Source organism: Bombina bombina, chromosome 4, assembly GCF_027579735.1.
Source record: "Bombina bombina isolate aBomBom1 chromosome 4, aBomBom1.pri, whole genome shotgun sequence".
Classification (NCBI taxonomy): domain Eukaryota; kingdom Metazoa; phylum Chordata; class Amphibia; order Anura; family Bombinatoridae; genus Bombina; species Bombina bombina.
Genome location: NC_069502.1, coordinates 854,169,993 through 854,194,264, shown reverse-complemented (window position 1 = coordinate 854,194,264; position 24,272 = coordinate 854,169,993). Strand labels below are relative to the sequence as shown.

The following is a 24,272-nucleotide window of genomic DNA, read 5'->3' as shown; positions in this document are numbered from 1 at the left end:
GGTTCTCGGCAAGATGGCGGCCGTCACCTCCGCTGCAGCAGAGCACTCCGTGTAGAATGGGGAGTCCGGCTCCGGTAGTATCTGTTAGGTGGTAAGTAGCGCCAGAAGTAATTCTCCCCTCATTTAGATAAAAGATGATCCGACTGGCCCCCAGGTATGCCAATTAAAGTGCCTTCATGTTCCCGGCAGCTCCGGAGCTTTTTACAGAACGTCCATGTCCCAGCACGGCGTAGCTCCGCCCCCGATGGATTTACATTTTTATACTATGTTACCACTAGGTGGTGTTGTACAGAGGTGTAAATTAAACACCTGAGTGTAGGTGGGCCTATATAAGGGTGCACTTGTAAGTTTGTAGCTATGTATGATTAAGGGTTTTGTACCCGAAACGTCACATTTTTGTAATCCTGGTATGATAGAATAAAGACTTTATCTGTTGGAAGGTGATGCCGTCTGTGAAAAATTGATTGCAAAGGTATACAGCACCTTTATATTGGTGTGCACCTGACAGAAGTGCTGTGCTACTGTGAGTGTTAAAATATAATTTGGAACTGCATCTGCCTCACATTATGACCATGTTCTAAAATAATGCAAAGAAACCGGTGCTTCCATATTTTTACATCTTATGTTACTTTTCTGTTCAGTAACACGTGCCCTGAACTTACGGGTGATCTAGATAGAGGGGATTCAGTAAAGCGCTAGGGTCTAGATATCAAACACCTTACAGAGGATTGAACAGCTCCTTTATTCTATTTGAGGCTGTATTTATATAAATAAAGGGTAGTAAGGGAGCTAATTGCTTAAGATTTCGAAATGATATATTTCAGCCAAAATTAGCAAATATATTTATAAGACTCTCTTTGGTCAAACATTATTTCTACTCTCCTGGGATAGCAAATAATGGGAAAGCCATATATCGGCCAAAATTTGCAGCAGTGATAGAGACAGTTTTATCGGCTCAAAGCGGTGAGTATATATTCAGCCCTTCTAGGATTTATAAAAGAAGTTTCCTATTATTTAAGACCAAATGAACACAAAGTAGGAAAAGGATAAAAAATGTATGTTTTAATGTAGTAAAAAATATCTTTGATATAGAGCAGGTTATGTGTGAAAAATAAGAATTCACTTAGAACAATAAAAACAGGGACGTCTCCCTTAAGTATGTGTGTACACAGAAATTCAATATGCATCAAAGAGATTTAAAATTGGCAACAAAAAGTAAAATTGACTATACAAGTAATAGTGTCGTTACTAAGTTACAAAATTCAGCTTATACTGTTGACCTGGTGTGGTTAAGTACAAATTATGCACAACAATGGTTATTAGTGTACCGCTAATAAAAGTCTTTCTGACAAAGCCACATATATTTGTGAATAGCTAATAAAAGTCTTTCTGACAATACCACATACTGTATATTTAGATCCAAAAAGTTTTCTTTTCACAATCCCAACTTGGAGAGTATAGTGATCTTATCGGTTCCAGTATTTGGAATAAGATTACCTGTGTCTGTATAATCCGGTAAACAGTTCCTGTTACTTAGTTCATACCTTAGCTCCCATGTCCCTGGGGAATTGATCTGTATCGTTCGGCTGGAAGTATACTTACAACCGCGAGTTCACCCCACGTGACTCTGGCGTCTGACGTCACGGGTGAAACTCGGGAGGCTTGTCTTTGCCCAACAATCTGTCCGTTCTGATTTTTTACGATATACCAATATTGCAATAAGGAGGAAGCAAAGTGAAACAAACTTCTCTATGAGAATGGTTCGCAATCTTCACCTGCACTTAGTGCCACGCAGGCCACAGACTTGGTGGAATATTACAAGAGCAAATAACCCGGGTTAAAGCGTCTCTTAAAAGAAAGTAGTATACAGATTTCCAAAGTGAATAAAAACCACAGCTTTCGACGCGTTTCACCCTACGCTTATCAAGATAAGATACGGGTGGTCTACCCAATATAAATCCTCCCACATGGACATCAGAAACATTAGGATTCAATTTCTGTAATATCGGCCAATATTGCTTAAAGGGACAGTATAATGTAAAATTGTTTTTCCCTTAATGTGTTGCCAATTACTTTTTTTTTACCAGTTGCAGAATATAAAATGTATGAGAATTTGCTTTTTAAGGTTTATCTGTGTATATGAATTAGCTGATTTTGTGTTTTGAAGCCACAACCTAATAAAATCGGTTGAGCTTGTAGGTATAATCAGATCTCATTACTTTATCAGATTGTGTACATATACCTGCTCCTTTTTCATTTATCTGTACATAAACCAAATACCAATACTTGGAGAGAGCAATGGAAAATTAACATTTTATTACCTTATCTCTGCTATACCCCACTGGGAGTGTAATTTATTCTGCTGGATGTGTTTACACAGCTTATTTATAGCTTGGCTCTAAAGCCAAAAACTTTCAGAATAGGTGGGGATACCACAGGCTAATTCAACTATTTCAAATGCCAATATAAGGGTAAAGTAAATATTGTAAACAATTTAATACAATCCAGCTGGTAAAGTGGATCATTGGGAACAAATTTAAGGATATACATTTTTTGAGTAAACTGTCCCTTTAAGAATACTCATAATATGTTTATTATGTTCCGTGTGATCCATAAAAAGACTAGGCGCTTCTCTTTATGGTTTTTTGTTTTTCCTCTAACATGTATTGCTACCTGGTCTATTCAATTCCTTTTATATTAGAGTCAATGGATAATCTTATTGTAAAAATGTGTTTTTCATACCTGATGAGGCCTAATTTCAGGACCCAGGACCCTTTAAACACCTGTAGCTTTCCACTTCTCCCTTCTCCTTTGGACTCTGATATTGCACTGCAAATTAAATGACAAGCGATTGGAGAACCGTCTTACAGAACACAACATGTTACAACGGTATGTAATACATGATTTACACTCACTAATAGATGCACAATTAAGTAGATGCCTAACATGTGCACAAAATAATCCTGGAGGTACCATACATGGTAAATTAGATCTACAGCTACCTGATGGCCCTATGCAAACATTACAGATTGATTTCACACATATGCCTACTGCAAATGGAGGCATAAAATACTTATTGGTTATTGTAGACCAATTCAGTAAATGGGTAGAGGCTTTCACCACAGCAAAAGAAAATGCTAAAACCATAGCTACAATTTTGTGTAAAGAAATTATACCTAGGTTTGGCTGCCCTCTACAGATAAATAGTGATAGAGGTACTCCATTTGTCTCTCAAGTAACTCAACAGGTTTGTACTTTGCTTTCCATTGAATGGAAATTTCATATACCATATCATCCTGAATCCTCAGGTCAGGTAGAGAAGATGAAAAGAACTATAAAAGAAACGTTGAGGAAGGGAACTGATGGCACTTTTACTAATTGGCCTTAACATTTACCTGCAGCATTGGCAGAAGTCAGAATGACCCCTAGTGCCACTACTGGTTATTCACCATTTGAAATTTTAATGGGTAGACAATTTCCTACTCCTTGGTGCAAACATAAAGGTGGTAAGGGGAGAATATGTTTTAAAACTTGTGGAGAAACTGAACAGTATCTATGGTGATGTATCTTTTACGCTGCCATCCCCTTCAGGTACACCGACACACCCTTTCAAGCCTGGAGACAAGGTCCTGGTAAAGCGATTGCACAAGAATAAAAGTCTGGATCCTCCTTTTGGACCACCCACAGAGGTCATCACAGTAACACGCACCTCAATCCTTACAGACGAGAGCCCAACATGGATCCATGCCAGCAGGATCATGCTAGTCCCACAGAATGGAAAGACAGACGCTTTGTCAGGGTGCCAGGAATCAGACTGAGACGAGAAGTGCAAAAATAATCACAAATTTATTAATAACAAAAAAAAAATAAAAAGTCCACAAGTCAAATAACAAGCCAGGAGTCAAAACCAGAGCTGGTAGTCAGACGAGCCGAGTCAGGAGCCAAAGCGAATAGTCAGACGAGCTGGAATCAGGAATAAGGAAAACAGCAGAGTCAGGAACAAGTCAGGGATCAGGAACCAGGAAGGACGTCAGACAGTGAGGTAATACACAGGAACTCTCACAAACAGGTCTGAGACAACACAAAGGCAAAGCATACTGAACAGAGGCCCTTTAAATAATAAGTGATGACATCACAATTCTGAGACTACATCCTGTCTCACACAGATGATGCACACCAGTCTGGCCATAAAAGGAAGTGCAGGAAATGAGCAGCATCCCCATAATGCACCATAGTCAGCAAGAGAGGTGAGTAAAATGGCTGCCAGCAGCACATGGCAAACAAAACAGGGAAAAAACCCTGACATGCTGGTCCTTCAGTGCCCGCTGTTCAACCCGACGAGCTGTCATCTATTTGTTAATCATAACAGTCCTTGTTGGTGCTGCCACTAGCCTAGTGGCTATGTTAGTCATTGGAGTCCCAACCTACAGTTCAAGTTCAATCCCTAGTCCTGGTATGTCCCTGCACAATGATAATAATGACACTCCAAAAGCCAATGTGCTTCACTCCCGCAGGTCAAGAGATCTACATCTCACATCATGGAAAAAGACAATACTTTTGTTAAAACCACTGTGAACTTATATAAGGTGACTAATAAAACAAAACCATGCTGGGTTTGTGGCTATGCCCCTCATGGAGAGAAGTGGGGATATCCATATTTGGTCACCCTCTCAACACTGACGATTTACATAATTTAATCACCTCCCATACTATGTGCAATTTCACGTTCAGTAATTCATCCAAGGACTTATCAGAAAAACTAAAAGTACATCTTATAAATTATGCTAAGAATGGCTCCATAATGTCATGGAATCATAATGGTTCTATTTTTAACCCAGATATCATTGACAAATGGCCCCCAACTGTGTTATTTTCATACAATGGTGGTATAAGAGATAGAACATATAACAGTATTGACCTTTGGGATAATACTTATCTTTCTCTCTACCATAATACATCTATAACATTAAATCCAATACACAAAATTATTTATGATTGGTTTAAACTAACTGCACCTAATATGGTCACTTATACAGGTGCTGCCACCAAACATCATTATCCCTTACATAAAAATCCATTATGTCCATCTACACCCAATTTACACTATGGTTATTATTGGTTATGTGAAATATGGGCTGTAAAGATGATACCATGTACACATTTCTCTCCATGCTATTTAGGATATATCATCCCTGCAATTCACACTCACACCACACTGCCCAATGATAAAATTTGCTAGCATGGAAGCGCAGCGTTTAAAAACTCATCTGCATCAGGCCTTACTATTAAAGCCAATTATGATGAAATATGGTCTGCATCCTGGGTCCCTTCAGCATCTATTAGACTTTATTATAAGCTAAATCTTTTTGCAACACTCACAGATGAGGCTTTTAATTACACTACTGATGCTATAGAACCACTTAGCATGAAACAAGAACAAATTGCACAAACCACTCTCCAAAACAGAATGGCACTAGACTATCTTCTAGCAGCAGAGAGGGGGGGGGGTTGTGCGAGAATAGGCACGACTTGTATATTTATTATCAAGACATAAATAAATTACATGAGGTCCAAAGTAAAATACGTAAACAAGCATATGGTGCTTTTGATAGTTTTGGCTCATGGATAGGTTCCCTTGGTATGCGTATTATTATGGGTATTATTATTGCTATTATTATTTTGCTAATATATCTATTGTTTAAGCTAAGTGTGTGTGCTATTAACAGATTTACATCACCCACTACTAAATTCGCACCGTACAATGATCACTCTGATCAATCTTACATGGCTATGTTACCTGCTACTACTTCATTTCTTTCCATTACCCAATACCTGACCATTATTCCATCCCGTTCCCCCAAACGCCCTCCTTCCCTTGAATCTCTCAAAGACCTCCCACCCTCTCATCCTGTCTACCCTCTCTATCACACCCTCACTCTCAGGTAAACTCCTATCTTTTTCTATTCTCATGATGATTTCTGAGGCATACATCAGTCTATAAGCTTTTTCTCCTTATTATATGTTATTCTTTCAGAATAAAAGGAGGCATTGTAAGAATATTATGTTATCTAGGTATCATATACACACATTGTATCATTATGTATATCTCATTACCTTGAATTACAAATGTATCTTTTGTATCTTTTATTGTATCTTTATTATATCAAAATGTAGCAAGAAACATTATAACCTTTCACACAGTTTTCTTGTTAATATACTTTTGAACTCTTGAGCTACATGCAGAAATACTGATATGTAGACAATTTCTTTAGGTCAAATGTAGCTATATATCTAATTAGTGTATTTTGAGATTTTTACATTATTCCTTTGTCATGTCAGTGATAAATTTACCTATTGACATAAGAATATAAGACAAGGATACATACGACTTACAGGACTCATCTGTACTTTTGTGTCTTAGAAATGAGCTAATGATTATGTGTTTCAATGTATGTTTGAAGAGTATATAAAGTGGTCATCCTGACACAATAAATCAGAGCTGTTTTGCAAACCATATCTCTATGTGTGTTGTGTAAGACGGTTCTCCAAGCGCTTGTCATTTAATTTGCAGTGCAATATCAGAGTCGAAAGGAGAAGGGGAAAGCTACAGGTGTTTAAAGGGTCTTGAAATTAGGCCTCATCAATACCGTTAAGTCTATTCTGTAGTCTGTTCTGTTTGGTCACTATTCTTCTAACCCTTACAAATTGACTGAGTGGAAGGGAACTAATTATACATTTAGGATGAAAACTATCAAACTGTAGAATACTATTCCTATCTGTGGGCTTGGTAAACAAATCCATCTTTAAAATGCCCCTTCTCTGTAGACAGCTGTATCTAAGAAGTTAACATATTCTTCACTGCATGTTAATGTAAATGTTATAGAGTTAGTACTACAGTTTAAATCCTGAATAAACATTTCAAGAGATCCAATGTCACCATACTACACACCAAACAATTTATCTATATAGCGCCACCATGTGGCTGAATACTTCAAGAAAATTTTGTTCTCATACACATACTTCTTTTCAATTGTGTTCATATAGATATTAGTGTATGTTTGAGCAGCATTAGATTCCATGTCAGTACCTTGTTTTTGTAAATAAAAGGTATCTTAGAACAATAAATAATTGTGGTACAATGAAATCAGTAGGAATTCTTCAAAAACGCCCTTCTGAGTTGCAGTCTATCTAATACACTAATCCAAAGCTCTCTTTACTGCAGCAATACGGCTCTCTTGCTTTTTTTACGGTGTGCAGACTATAAACATCCAGGCTAAATAGAATGATTTTGTCTGTGGCTATTTTAGTGCATACAGAGTTTAACCTGCCACAATTGGCCGACCATTGGGTTATTTAGCTGTTTATGCACCATAAGGAGTGTGTCAAAAAACATAATTTATTCTTACCTGATAAATTTATTTATTTCTTGACACAGTGAGTCCATGGATCATCTTAATTACTGTTGGGAATATCACTCCTGAGCAGCAGGAGGAGGCAAAGAGCACCACAGCAAAAGCTGTTAAATACCAGTCCCCCTACCCACAATCCCCAGTCATTTGACCAAAGGGAAAGGAGAAAATAAATTAGTCTAAGGTGCAGAGGTGCCTGAAGTTTATAGAAGAGGAAACTGTCTGAAAAACAGGGCGGGCTGTGGACTCACCGTGTCAAGAAATAAATAAATTTATCAGGTAAGAATAAATTATGTTTTCTTTCTAATGCACGGTGAGTTCACGGATCATCTTAATTACTGTTGGGAACCAATACCCAAGCTAGAGGACATGGATGATAAGGGAGGGACAAGACAATTAACCTAAACAGAAGGCACCACTGCTTGAAGAACCTTTCTCCCAAAAGAAGCCTCTGCTGAAGCAAAAGTATCAAACTGTGTTAGTTATGCAAAACTGGGGAATGGGTAATTAAGGGATTATCTATCTTTTAAAACAACAAAAATTCTGGTGATGAATGTCCCTTTGATTTCAATGATCTATCTATGCATATCTAATGATATATAATCAAATCTGTAATGGTCTGATATAACTGGAAAAATTCTAGCCGGACAGATAGCTCAGCATGCTAAGGCACTGTGGCTGAGATCTGTGGCATCCCAAGGGTTGCAGGTTCGATCCCCGGTGAGGTACACTCAACCTTTCATCCTTCCGAGGTCGATAAAATTAGCAGCGCCTTGAGACCCTTACAGGTTATTAGCCGCGCTTTACAAGTACTCAATACATACATACATACATTCTAAAAATGAAAAACATTATTTAATTTGCAATTAATGACTAGTGATTTAATTCAAATCCACCACGGGGTCACCTCATAAACGCTTGAGGTGCAGAAAGGGCCTCAAACTTCTCCAAAACTGCACGCCCCAGGGGGTCTTGGTATTGTGTGGCTGACAACTACGTATCACCCTCTGCACTTAGGAGGTTAAATGCTGATTTCTGAGTAAAATGAGTTTTGTGATGGCTAATAAGAGTTGATTTCCGAGTAAAATATTTCCCACAGTCAGAACATGAAAATTCTTTCTCTCCTTTGTGAATTTTCTGATGCCTAATAAGATTTGATTTCTGAGTAAAACATTTCCCACAGTAAGAGCATGAAAATTCTTTTCCTCGTGTATGAATTTTCTGATGCTTAATAAGATTTGATTTCTGAGTAAAACATTTCCCACAGTCAGAACAAGAAAATGCTTTCTCTCCTGTGTGAATTCTCTGATGATCATTAGTAAAATGAATTTTGTGATGCTTAATAAGATGTGATTTCTGAGTAAAATATTTCCCACAGTCAGAACATGAAAATTCTCTCTCTCCTGTGTGAATTTTCTGATGCCTAATAAGATCTGATTTCTGAGTAAAACATTTCCCACAGTCAGAACATAAAAATCCCTTTTCACCTGTGTGAAATTTTTGATGCTTAATAAGATTTGATTTCTGAGTAAAACATTTCCCACAGTAAGAGCATGAAAATTCTTTTTCTCCTGTATGAATTTTCTGATGCTTAATAAAATTTGATTTCTGAGTAAAACATTTCCCACAGTCAGAACAAGAAAATGCTTTCTCTCCTGTGTGAATTCTTTGATGATCAATTAGATGTGACTTCTGAGTAAAATATTTCCCACAGTAAGAACATAAAAATCCTTTTTCTCCTGTATGAATTTTCTGATGAACATCAAGATTTGTTTTATGGTTAAAACATTCCCCACATATAGAACAGGACAATAGCTTTTCTCCTGTATGAATTTTTAGATGTCTAAGAAGATGTGATTTCTTAAGAAAACTTTTCCCCCATTCAGAACATAAATTTCCCAAGTGGCTTCTTTGATTTTGAAGAAGATGTAAAGAAGCATCTGCACTCTGATTATGATTTGGATTATTGCAGTTTGTGAATTCACCTGTCAATAAGAAACACAATGGGAGTATTGTTATTAATTATATAATTATTTAATAATGAGATCATATAAACGGTTCTGATTTAGTCAGTCCCCTACACTTGTAGAAGACACTGTGACCACTAGACCTTTTCACAGCTTCTATGCTAAGGCTTAAGGGCAGTTTACTGTACATTAGGGACTATTTCTAAGAATTCACATTTAGTCAAAGACCAAACTAAATAGAAATTAATGTTGTTTTTCTACCTAATGTATCTAGTCCTTTAAAAATTGTGTTCACAGAAACTTTTAGTAATACAATTATTTCAGCCCATAAACTAATCTTTATAACTACAGCTTGTGTGCTTGTAGTTAAAGGAAAGATGACTCTAGAACAACAAAAACAAAGAAAATGGCCCCAGGTGGTGTAGTATATCTAAGCAATATATAAATGCTTTAACAGAGAGAATAATTTAATTCATGTATTAACTACACCTTCTGGAATAATCAGCAGCTCCCCAGCCAACTGTGTTACTCATGGAATTCTGTTATACCATATAGATTATGAGGATTATTTAGCTGAAAAGGCTTACAGACCCCAATATAGCTAAACCAAAAGCATATCAACTTGTGACAAATCTCCAAAATAACATCAAACCACACAGTTAATGAGTTTACTTAAAGATTATTAAGAGCATTTACCTCACTGGAAAGAGGGTTAAGTTTAAAAGTGCTTTAATATGAAACATGAGTGCTTATTGTATATGTGCGCAAAATATTCAGTTTTATTGTTTAAGAATGTTGCATTTATGCCATATATTATTTACTTGTAATGAAGCCCAGATTATCACTTTATATAAAAGGTAATATATACTGTAATATGTAAAATAAACTATATTAGTGAACATACACATCACACACGTACACTAACCTGTGCTCTGTGTGCGTGTGTGATGTGTATGTTCACTAATATGTACACACACCTGTGCCCGGGTTTCCCACAGACCCGCCACACACACGCACCTGTGACATTTCCCACAGGCACATCTCACACGTACACTCAACTGTGCCATGCAACCCTCACATTTTCCACACATTCACTATCTGTGCCCTGTTTCCAACAGACATGTCACACACATGTGCCCTACATCCATCTCAAGTGTCACACACATACACTCACATTTGCCCTGATTTCCTCAGACATGTCACACACGTACACTCACATGTGCCTGCCCTACTTCCCAAAGACATGTCACACACGTACACTCACCTGTGCCCTACTTCCCAAAGACATGTCACACACAAATACTCACCTGTTCCTTTTCCCACAGACTTGTCACAGTTACACTCACCTGTGCCATGCATCCCTCTCACGTGTCACACATATACAGTCATCTGTGCCCGGCTTCTCTTAAATAATTAACACACCTATACTCACACATGCCCTGCTTTCCTCAGACATGTCACACACGTACACTCACATGTGCCCTGCTTTCCTTAGATATGTCATAAATGTACCTATCCCCTCCTTCCCACAGACATGTCACACACTTACACTCACCTGTGCCCTGCATCCCTCTCACGTGTCACACATATACACTCACCTGTGCCCTGCATCCCTCTCACGTGTCACACATATACACTCACCTGTGCCCTGCATCCCTCTATTGTGTCACACATATACACTCACCTGTGCCCTGCATCCCTCTCACGTGTCACACATATACACTCACCTTTGCCCTGCATCCCTCTAACGTGTCACACATATACACTCATGGGTGCAATAATTGAGAAGCGCTAAAAGCTAATGTGGTTCTGTTCTTTCTTTATATTATGTTGTATATTGAATCATTTCCATTGGTTGAAATTAACACTTGATATATGTCTCCTATATTATTAGTTAACTATTGTTATATATCATTGATTGCTAAAAGTTAATATATCTGTATACCTGTATACTTTTCTTCTGATGTGATTGATTATATATGTATACTAAGACTAAAAAAATAGGAATAGATACATGAATATCATTAGTATATATCTCCTTATATATGTCTTCTATATATTTATGTCTCTGTTGTTATCAATTTTTAGCAAGTATATATTTGTGTTGGTTACATATAATAACATACAAATTATATAAAATCCATACAATAAAATTGTGTTGTGGCCACAACTCTACCTTCAATTTGGAGGCATTGAAAAAAAGGAGGTAAAGCCATCGGAGGTCCGGTAAGAGGGTATCATAAATTCTTATAAAAGAAAGTCAAATCAATTGTGTGTAATATTACGGATTTATAACAACACATCAACTGAGTAATTTATTAACATCCAAAGACAAATTGATTAATACCACTGCAATACAATTGTATGGAAAGATATATCAATGGGATAATAGCGTTTTCAAAAGCAACAAACTTTTAATCAACACAAATTTTTTAAATCAACATAACGGACCTCCAAATTGAAGGCAGAGTTGTGGCCACAACTCAATTTTATTGTATGGATTTTATATAATTTGTATGTTATTATATGTAACCAACACAAATATATACTTAGTAAAGTGTTAGATTTTATGCAACTGTATAGTATCGTTCTTTATATATGATAAAGTGTTAGATTTTATGCAACTGTATAGTATCGTTCTTTATATATGCTAAAAATTGATAACAACAGAGACATAAATATATAGAAGGAATATATGAGGAAATATTTACTAATGATATTCATGTATCTATTCCTATTTTTTTAGTCTTAGTATACGTATATAATCAATCACGTCAGAAGAAAAGTATACAGGTATACAGATATATTAACTTTTAGCAATCAATGATATATAACAATAGTTAATTAATAATATAGGAGACATATATCAAGTGTTAATTTCAACCAATGGGAATTATTCCATATACAACATAATATAAAGAAAGAACAGAACCACATTAGCTTTTAGCGCTTCTCAATCATTGCACCCATGTTATAAACACATTACAGTTATTGGGAGTATTAGCTGTTTTCTTTGAGGAGCTTTGTGGATATCCATAATTCACCTAAGACAATCCCAACAATATATTTTTCTACAAATATACACTCACCTGTGCCCTGCATCCCTCTATTGTGTCACACATATACACTCACCTGTGCCCTGCATCCCTCTATTGTGTCACACATATACACTCACCTGTGCCCTGCATCCCTCTATTGTGTCACACATATACACTCACCTGTGCCCTGCATCCCTCTATTGTGTCACACATATACACTCACCAGTGCCCTGCATCCATCTATTGTGTCACACATATACACTCACCTGTGCCCTGCATCCCTCTATTGTGTCACACATATACACTCACCTGTGCCCTGCATCCCTCTATTGTGTCACACATATACACTCACCTGTGCCCTGCATCCCTGTATTGTGTCACACATATACATTCACCTGTGCCCTGCATCCCTCTATTGTGTCACACATATACACTCACCTGTGCCCTGCATCCCTCTACTGTGTCACACATATACACTCACCTGTGCCCTGCATCCCTCTATTGTGTCACACATATACACTCACCTGTGCCCTGCATCCCTGTATTGTGTCACACATATACATTCACCTGTGCCCTGCATCCCTCTATTGTGTCACACATATACACTCACCTGTGCCCTGCATCCCTCTATTGTGTCACACATATACACTCACATGTGCCCTGCATCCCTTTATTGTGTCACACATATACATTCACCTGTGCCCTGCATCCCTCTAATGTGTCACACATATAGACTCACCTGTGCCCTGTATCCCTCTATTGTGTCACACATATACACTCACCTGTGCCCTGCATCCCTCTATTGTGTCACACATATACACTCACCTGTGCCCTGCATCCCTCTATTGTGTCACACATATACACTCACCTGTGCAATGCATCCCTCTATTGTGTCACACATATACACTCACCTGTGCCCTGCATCCCTCTACTGTGTCACACATATACACTCACCTGTGCCCTGCATCCCTCTACTGTGTCACACATATACACTCACCTGTGCCCTGCATCCCTCTATTGTGTCACACATATACACTCACCTGTGCCCTGCATCCCTCTATTGTGTCACACATATACACTCACCTGTGCCCTGCATCCCTCTATTGTGTCACACATATACACTCACCTGTGCCCTGCATCCCTCTAGTGTCACACATATACATTCACCTGTGCCCTGCATCCCTCCATTGTGTCACACATATACACTCACCTGTGCCCTGCATCCCTCTATTGTGTCACACATATACACTCACCTGTGCCCTGTATCCCTTTATTGTGTCACACATATACACTCGCCTGTGCCCTGCTTTCCTCAGACATGTCACACACGTACACTCACATGTGCCCTGCTTCCTGCTTTCCTTAGATATGTCAAACATGTACACTCACCTATTCTCTCCTTCCCTCAGACACGTCACACACATACACCTACCTGTACTTATATTGTCACATATTTCCTGCTCTGCAGCTTCTGTTATATTTCTTTGCCACTGATCTTCTATTTGTTCCGTGTTACATGAAATCTTAGCATAATTTTCACCTGAAGAAAAAAATAAAAATAAATAAATAAATCACTCTTTACAATTTCTGTAGTATCTTTTTAAAAAATAGTTGAAAACAAAATGTGAAAATTTGTATAATTGAAGGTAAATACGCCTGAGCCTACACCAGTAGCAGTCACATCAGTAAGAAACATTCCATGTAATGACATCAGCACAACAGTAAACAGTATTATAGAGTTTTGTGAAAATAAAACCCATTCTCCATTGCTTATTAAAATCTCACTATAGACCATTCAATTATCTTAATTATTTTCTTTCATGATTTGGATAGAACATACCATTTAAACAAACTTTCCAATTTACTTCTATTAGCAAATTTGCTTCATTGTCTTTTAATCCTTTGCTGAAGGAACAGCACTGCACTACTGGCAGCTAGATGAACACATCTAGTTAGCCAATCACAACAGACAAATGTGTGCAGACACCAATCAGCAGCTAGCTCCCACTAGTGTAGGATATGTGCATATTCATTTTCAACAAGGGATACCAAAAGAACAAAGCACATTTGAAAATAGAAGTGAATTAAAAAGGGTTTTAAAATGGTATGCTCTATCTGAATCATGCAAGTTTAATTTGGAGACAGCCAACGATCCATGCACCCAGACAGCAGGCAGCGGCCAATAAAGAGCCCCCAAACAGGCAGGTGGATAAATGCAGAATTTATTGCTTCACAGCAAAAACAATCACAGCTGTGACACAAGTAACGGCATATATTAAAAAAAGACAGGCAGCTAAGGTCAAACGCGTTTCATATGTTACAACATACAATAATATATATATATATATATATATATATTATGATTTTCTTCCCTTCTTTTTCTAAACATTTTATCTTGATGGATAAAGAGCCCTGCTCCTGTCCAGGAATATAGCAGTAGGGGTGGGGGGCTGCTCCTTTCAGAAATGCTGTGCCTTGCTGATATCAAATACATTGTAGATGAAGTTAACCCAGCAGCTAGCTTGCAGAGGGGGACTGCAGTTTTAGCCTTTTTGGCAGCCGTGGGGTTAACTGCATCTGCCATGTATTTGAGCCTTTCTCAGAGAGCAGGAGGTTGTGTGGGAGGTTCCATAATGATTACATACCCTAAGTTTCAGACTGCAGACGACCATAGGGGGAAATAAAAGTAAGTGGCTTAACCTCCTCTTCACTCTCTTGCGTGGGCTTTGCTTTTAGATATAGATTGATCGGCTGCTACTGGTATCACAAACAGAACTTGTTTGCAGAAAGTGAAAGTAAAACCCGCCATTTCACAAATGTGTGCTAAAAACAACCCCTAGATGGAGCTGGTTTTCAAAAAAATCGCATACAAAGCAATGCAGTACAGCTACATCTGAGGATTTTTTTTAATCGCCCTAATCACTAGAATTCAAACAGACCCTATATCTGACATGGGGACAATCCAGCACTAGTAGTACCACAGTCCCATGTCAGGGGACAATACAGCATAGTATTCCAAAAGCACCTATACCTGATTATTACAGCACTAGTATTCCAACAGTCCCTATGCCTGACATGAGGACAATACAGCACTAGTTTTATAACTGCCTCTATACCTGACATGGGGACAATACAGCACTAGTATTCCAACAGCCTCTGGAAACATTCACAGAAACACTACACAAGCTCCTACACAAACACCCACAGAGTCAAATCCTAATTACTTTATACAAACATACAATATTACAGAAAGGTTCATGGACTTCCTTATTAAATGTATCTAAAATAAATGTGCCACCAATGGGCCGCATCCCTGTATCAGCACGTGTGTGTCCATGTGAACAGCTAATTACAACACGCAAGTAGACTGTGTACACTATTGCAAACGCATACAATTTCTATGGTCATCATTGTTGCCCCTTCTCACCTGGGTAATTATCACTAATATTGCATTTTTGCAAATGTGTATTGTGCTCTCTACATCTGTCTGGTTGGTTCTGTGTTTAATACTGTGGCTTCCTGGCAGAGTACAATGTCCCTTTTAAAATGTTCTATTTAAAAATAAATAATATGAGCATGCTTCCCTTATGGTCTTTCAAATCCTTTAACTCACAATATACAGACAGAACATACAGATGAGTAGCTTAAAAAATAACATAGAGGTGTGGGATTAATTTATGCAACCAGTGTATCCGCAACTGATTATGTCACAATGATTATACTCTGGCAGATATAAATGACAGCAGCTGTATAGGGTCTTCCTGCTTGGTGTCATTATATGATCAGGGCTGATATAACCAAACACTAGAAATGTGACAGCAGGTGAGTACCAGGCTATATTGTACTGTGACACTCAGTGTGTGATTGAGGTGACACCCTGACTAGTGATATAATGTACAGTACTTACAGACAACAAACTACAAAAGCCAGACAATACTTCATAAAAAGAAGACACATCACGCATGCGCACTTACCTGCACTGCCGCTGTAACACATTTCCTGCCTTGGAACTTCCAGGTGACACATTACATTCAGATCTTCGGTTATAACATCTACGTCAGTAATAAATGTCATATCAGAACATTTAGGGCCAGATTACAAGTAGAGAGCTAAATATCGTTTTTGCAAAAGCGATATTTGCACTCCACTGAGTGATACCAGTGCACACTAATGTGCGCTGGTATTACAAGCTGAGCACAATGGAGTTCACGAGATCGCACTTCCATAGGCTCCTGTGGGAGCCCCGTTCTCATGGCGTGAGATACAGCTTGAGAACCTAGTGTAGCAAAGGGGGTAAGTTGTGTAGCGATGGCAGCAAATTGTACATTTATATGTCTTTTTTGTATTTTGGGGGCAATTGGTGGACATTTATAAAATTAACCAGAGATCTGATCTCTGGTTAATTTTATAAGCACGAATTGCTACCACAAGCTTGCGGTAGCAATAACCAACCATTTGTAATGTCTGATTATTTATTGGGCGCCCGCAAATATTAGTGCTCCATTTCTGATCTAGCCCTTAATGCAGACAATATTTCATGGTTTAGGATTTTATATTACCCTAAAAGCAATTCATCTTTAACATAGTAATGGGTACTATAATTTCCATACACCTAATACAGAGCATATTGAAAGCCATCGATAACATAACATTTTTTATTTTTAAAAAAAGATTTGAAAATTCAGATGTTACGTTAAAATACAGCAAAGTTTGAAAGTATTAGTATGAAACATATACACCTCAAAACATATTTCAGAACTTAAAATGCACATAGATTAGATAATGTTCCCCTACAGTCATCAATTCAAATGTATCATTATATTGCAAAGTACCAGTTTCTAATGTATTCCTATATTAATTCATATACACCTAGATTACGAGTTTTGCGCTAAACAGGGTGCGAAAATAACGCCAAAAAACTTGCGTTATATCACTCTCCGTAGCGCTGCCATTACGAGTTACTGAAAAGCCTCCTTGTGCTATGCGGTATGGTGCGTTATGCATGTGAAGAATGGAGATCGCCATAACGCAATACCATTGATGTCTATGGGGAAAAGAAAGTAACATTTAAACATAACGCCCTAACATAAACCTATAGTCTAAACACCCCTAATCCGGCGCCCCTCGACATCGCTGCCACTAATAAAAAGCTATAAACCCCTAATCCGCCGTTACCTGACATCGCTGCCACGAAATAAAGTTATTAACCTCCAATCCGCTGCTCCCCGATACCTAAATAAACCTATTAACCCCTAAACCACCGTCCACCCACATTGAAAAACATAAGACTAAATTAAACTCTTAACCCCTAAACCTAACACCCCCTAACTTTAAATTAAAATTACAATATAACTATTTTAAAATAAATAAAAACTTATATGTGACATAAAAAAAAACTAAGTTTAAACTATAAATTAACCTAACATTACTATTCTAACAAAATGAAAAAAAAAACTACCAATTAAAAAAATCTAAATTACAAATTTAAAAAAACCTAACACTACTAAAAAATGTAAAAAATCTAAAATTACCAAAAATAATAAACACTAAATTATGAAAAATTAAAAACACTAAGATTACAAAAAATAATAAACAAAATTATCAAGAATAAAAACAATTACACCTAATCTAATAGCCCTATAAAAATAAAAAAGCCCTTTAAAGGGCCTTTTGTAGGGCATTGCACTAAGTTAAACAGCTCTTTTACCTGTAAAAAAATACAAAGTCCCCCCAACAGTAAAACCCACCACCCAACCAACCCCCCAAAATAAAAAGCCTACCTCTAAAAGAAACCTAAGCTACCCATTGCCACTAAAGGGGCATTTGTATGGGCATTGCCCTTACAAGGACATTCAGCTCTTTTACACTTTGCCCAAAGCCCTAATCTGAAAAAAAAACACCTAACACTAACCCCAGCATATCTACTTACGGTTCCTGAAGTCCAGACATCCATCTTCATCCAAATGGCAAAAAGTCTTCATCCATATGGCGACACCTTCATCCATCTTGGGGACGTCTTCTATCTTCATCCCGGCGGCGCAGAGCAGAGCTATCCTGGAAGACATCCTGCACGGAGCATCCTCTTCATACGGCCACCGCCGTACACTGACGTTGAATGCAAGGTAGTCGTTTCAAAATGGCGTAACTTGCATTCCTATAGGCTGACCAGTGACGTGCGGTGAGGTCAGACGCTAGTGAGGCACTAGATATTATACGCCGCAAGTACCCCCAACAGGGCAGGTTTTATTTATAGCTGAACTAGTGCACAGGTGAAATAATCAGCTAATAGGTGAGAGCAAGTTAGTAACCACTGTTACTGATTAGCTGATTAGTTCACCTGTGCAACGATTCAGCTATAATGAAAACCTGTCCTGTTGGGGGTACTCAAGGACCTTGGTTGAGAAAAACTGCACTAAAGCACCAGCTATTTTGAAATGTGTTGATTACCTGGAGAATAAAGCACACATACTCTGCTCACTGACGCACACACACACAAACACACTCTGCTCACATACCCATTCACACAATTCTGTGTTACAGTGCCAGTTACTAAGCAAATACAATGATGCACAATCACTTCTCTACTCACTACTGTGTTGTAAAAAGAAAAATAATTTACCATAGTAAGAGATGCCACAAATCCACTCCTAGTTTCCTATTATGAGTGCAAGAATCTAAAAAAGACATTGCATGCAGCCCTGCTCAATTGAGCACATACAAACTGTCCTTGCCTAACTTTTAGCCTAACAAGGGATTGCTATATAAAGTTTAAAAGGTGCCTAACCCAATACCAGCAGATAAAAGCATGTTGTAAAGTAATAAATATATCTCAAATAAAGATCCAATACCATCAGATAAAACCATGAAATAGAGTAATAAATATATCTCAAATTCAGCTCCAATATATTGACCCTCTGCATTATATTACTTACTAAATTAAGGATCTTGCACTGCACTGTGCAAACTGCAAAGCTTAAATTAACCCATCTGCTACTGAGAAAAGAAATGCCAGAGTAATGTGTGCACGGCTGCCAACCTGTGCAAAATCAAATATATAATGTTGTACAAAACGATTTTGGCAGGTGCAAAATAAAATCAAAGACTGGGGGTCGATCCGATATAAATCGTCGCCCGCAAAAGCCGGCGACGCCAATATTTGCGCGGGTTTGGTATCACATATACGGCGTAACCTAGAAGTTACGCCCGTATATTTCTGCCGTCGCCCGCAGTTTTTTGGGCCATAGGCAGGTATACCAAACCCGCGCAGTTTGGTATCCAATATGCAGCGTAAGGACTTACGTGGCGAAACTGGAGAAAACTTACCTCGCTACAAAAAGCAGCCGTAAGAAGCCTTACACTGACTATTGGAGCCCCGTAACTTCCTAAACTGGCTGCTAAAATAAACCTAACACCTAACGCATGCGCAATGTCTATCTCCCTGTCAACCGCGATCTGCTAAAATAAACCTAACACCTAACGCATGCGCAATGTCTATCTCCCTGTCAACCGCGATCCCCCCCCCCCGAAATCCCTAATAAAGTTATTACCCCCTAAACCGCCGCTCCCGGACCCCGCCGCCATCTACATAAACTAACCCCCTACTGTGAGCCTCTAAAACCGCCGCCATCTACCTTATCTATCCCCTAATCTGACCCCTTACACCGCCGCCACCTATATAAAAATTATTAACCCCTAATCTAATCCCCCTATACCGCCGCCAGCTATATTAATATTATTAACCCCTAATGTAAGCCCCTTACACCGCCGCCATCTCTATTAAAATGATTAACCCCTAATTTAATCTACCTACCCCGCCGCCAGCTATATTATCTATATTAACCCTAAGTATATTATAGTTAATATAGGTATTACATTATATATATTAACTATATTAACCCTAATTATATTAGGGTTAATATAGTTAATATAGTTACTATAGTATTTATATTAACTATATTAACTCTATCTAACCCTAACACCCCTAACTAAATTTATATTAAATTAATCTAATTCATTTATAAACTAAAATATTCCAATTTAAATCTAAATACTTACCTATAAAATAAACCCTAAGATAGCTACAATATAATTAATAATTACATTGTAGCTATGTTAGGGTTAATATTTATTTTACAGGTAAATTGTTAATTATTTTAACTAGGTATAATAGATATTAAATAGTTATTAACTATTTAATATCTACCTAGTTTAAATAATTACCCAATTACCTGTAAAATAAATCCTAACCTAAGTTACAAATACACCTACACTATCAATAAATTTAATAAACTACAAACATCTATCTAAAAATACAATTAAATTAACTAAACTAAATTACAAAAAAAAAACAAACACTAAATTACAAAAAATAAAAAAAAGATTACAAGATATTTAAGCTAATTACACCTATTCTAAGCCCCCTAATAAAATAATAAACCCCCAAAATAAAAAAAATTCCCTGCCCTATTCTAAATTAAACAAATTTCAAAGCTCTTTACCTTACCAGCCCTTAAAAGGGCCTTTTGTGGGGCATGCCCCAAAGAATTCAGCTCTTTTGCATACAACAAATACAATCCCCCCCCCCATTACAACCCACCACCCACATACCCCTATTCTAAAACCACCCAAACCCCCCTTAAAAAAGCCTAACACTACCCCCCTGAAGATCTCCCTACCTTGTCTTCACCACACCGGGCCGAACTCCTGATCCGATCCGGGCGATGTCTTCCTCCAAGCGGCAAAGAAGAATTCTTCCTCCGGCGATGTCTTCCTCCAAGCGGCAAAGAAGAATTCTTCCTCCGGCGATGTCTTCCTCCAAGCGGCAAAGAAGAATTCTTCCTCCGGCGACGTCTTCCTCCAAGCGGCAGCAAAGTCTTCATTCTTCCGGCGGCATCTTCAATCTTCTTTCTTCGCTCCGCCGCCGCGGAGCATCCATCCCGGACGACTACTGAACTTGGAATGAGGTACCTTTAAATGACGTCATCCAAGATGGCGTCCGCCGAATTCCGATTGGCTGATAGGATTCTATCAGCCAATCGGAATTAAGTTAGAAAAATCTGATTGGCTGATTGAATCAGCCAATCAGATTCAAGTTCAATCCGATTGGCTGATCCGAACAGCCAATCAGATTGAGCTCGCATTCTATTGGCTGATCGGAACAGCCAATAGAATGCGAGCTCAATCTGATTGGCTGATTGGATCAGCCAATCGGATTGAACTTGAATCTGATTGGCTGATTCAATCAGCCAATCAGATTTTTCTAACTTAATTCCGATTGGCTGATAGAATCCTATCAGCCAATCGGAATTCAGCGGACGCCATCTTGGATGACGTCATTTAAAGGTACCTCATTCCAAGTTCAGTAGTCGTCCGGGATGGATGCTCCGCGGCGGCGGAGCGAAGAAAGAAGATTGAAGATGCCGCCGGAAGAATGAAGACTTTGCTGCCGCTTGGAGGAAGACATCGCCGGAGGAAGAATTCTTCTTTGCCGCTTGGAGGAAGACATCGCCGGAGGAAGAATTCTTCTTTGCCGCTTGGAGGAAGACATCGCCCGGATCGGATCAGGAGTTCGGCCCGGTGTGGTGAAGACAAGGTAGGGAGATCTTCAGGGGGGTAGTGTTAGGCTTTTTTAAGGGGGGTTTGGGTGGTTTTAGAATAGGGGTATGTGGGTGGTGGGTTGTAATGGGGGGGGATTGTATTTGTATGCAAAAGAGCTGAATTCTTTGGGGCATGCCCCACAAAAGGCCCTTTTAAGGGCTGGTAAGGTAAAGAGCTTTGAAATTTGTTTAATTTAGAATAGGGCAGGGAATTTTTTTTATTTTGGGGGTTTATTATTTTATTAGGGGGCTTAGAATAGGTGTAATTAGCTTAAATATCTTGTAATCTTTTTTTTATTTTTTGTAATTTAGTGTTTGTTTTTTTTTGTAATTTAGTTTATTTAATTGTATTTTTAGATAGATGTTTGTAGTTTATTAAATTTATTGATAGTGTAGGTGTATTTGTAACTTAGGTTAGGATTTATTTTACAGGTAATTGGGTAATTATTTTAACTAGGTAGATATTAAATAGTTAATAACTATTTAATATCTATTATACCTAGTTAAAATAATTAACAATTTACCTGTAAAATAAATATTAACCCTAACATAGCTACAATGTAATTATTAATTATATTGTAGCTATCTTAGGGTTTATTTTATAGGTAAGTATTTAGATTTAAATAGGAATATTTTAGTTTATAAATGAATTAGATTAATTTAATATAAATTTAGTTAGGGGTGTTAGGGTTAGATAGAGTTAATATAGTTAATATAAATACTATAGTAACTATATTAACTATATTAACCCTAATATAATTAGGGTTAATATAGTTAATATATATAATGTAATACCTATATTAACTATAATATACTTAGGGTTAATATAGATAATATAGCTGGCGGCGGGGTAGGTAGATTAAATTAGGGGTTAATCATTTTAATAGAGATGGCGGCGGTGTAAGGGGCTTACATTAGGGGTTAATAATTTTAATATAGATGGCGGCGGTGTTAGGGGCTCACTTTAGGGGGTTATAGATATAATATAGCTGGCGGCGGGGTACGGGAGCGGCGGTTTAGGGGTTAATAACTTTATTAGGTTGCGGCGGGGTACGGGAGCGGCGGTTTAGGGGTTAATAGCTTTTTTCTTGTTAGGATAGTGAGGGGGGATAGCGGATAGAGGGTTAGATGTGTTGGGCTATGTTAGGGAGGCGTGTTAGACAGTGCGGGCTATGTTAGGGAGGCGTGTTAGACAGTGCGGGTGTTTTAGACTTTAGTCAGGTTTTATAGGCGCCGGCAGTTTCTAACGTGCCGCAAGTCACTGGCGACGCCAGAAATTTGTACTTACGCAGATTTCTGGACATCGCTGGTTTATCCGACTTACGGCACGTTAGCATCTGACGGCGACTTATATGGGATAGCTCGAGTTGCGAGCTGAAACTGCGGGCGACGCCGGTTCCCTCGCTTGCGCCGCAAACTGCGATCTATATCGGATCGCGCCCCAGATGCCTAGTGCAGTTTGCACTATTAGGCTCTGTAGCTGGATGATTTCCTACTAATACCATAAGTGGGTTAAATAGTTGAATAACCACACATTATATAAAAAAAGCCTGCCTTGCAGAGACATCACTGAGCAATTAAATTTTACCACAGAAATAAGGTTTAAGACAGGCTTTTTTATATATAATGTGTGGTTATTCAACTATTTATTAACTCAGTTATGGTAGTAGGAATCATCCAGCTACATACCCTGATATTGCAAACTGCACTAGGCATCAGTCATTGATTGATTGTATTTGCACCTGCCACAATCTTTTTGTACAACATTATATATTTGATTTTGCACAGATTGGCTGGCGTGCACCCATTGCTCTGGCCTTTTTATTCTCAGTAGCAGAATTCAGATGCTGGGACCTATATGTATGTATATATAATGAATAAATAAATAGTGAAATATAAACATTCTTGTTTGCTGTATAACTACAAGAGAGTGGGTTTAATTAATACAATACAAAGTAAGTGATCGAATTTAGTTAATCTAATAACCTTTTATGCATATTATAATCACTAAGAGCAAACTGGATCATGACATTGAAGGGTACAAACATGTGAAATGAGCTTTATAACATTAGATTTGTAGAATAAATTAAATAGACAAACAGAGAAAACAGAGTAGGAATAATTTGGATCATCAAATTGAAAGGTTTAAATATATGAAATAATGGTCATGTCATATAAACATATAAAAAAGAATAGCTAATCAAGAAATCTGATAAACACTACTTAGATGTTTAATATTGAGTATCCCTGCCATTATGTGTC

At 37.9% G+C, this 24,272-nt stretch overlaps 1 protein-coding gene across 2 annotated transcripts in view; it reads right to left on the bottom strand.

Annotated features, from left to right (window-relative positions):
* Window positions 1-1,041: 1,041 nt before the first annotated feature.
* Window positions 1,042-24,272, bottom strand: part of LOC128657293 (zinc finger protein OZF-like) — a 40,606-nt gene continuing 17,375 nt past the window's right edge. Inside the window, exons 6-8 of one of the 2 annotated variants that reach the window (XM_053711580.1) lie at window positions 16,389-16,466; window positions 13,847-13,954; window positions 1,042-9,394 (exon numbers count right to left, since the gene is read on the bottom strand). In XM_053711580.1, coding sequence (XP_053567555.1) covers window positions 8,403-9,394; window positions 13,847-13,954; window positions 16,389-16,466 — 1,178 coding nt within the window. In that variant the 3' untranslated portion in view covers window positions 1,042-8,402. The remainder of the gene's footprint in view (window positions 9,395-13,846; window positions 13,955-16,388; window positions 16,467-24,272) is intronic. The other variant, XM_053711581.1, reaches the window with a different exon arrangement.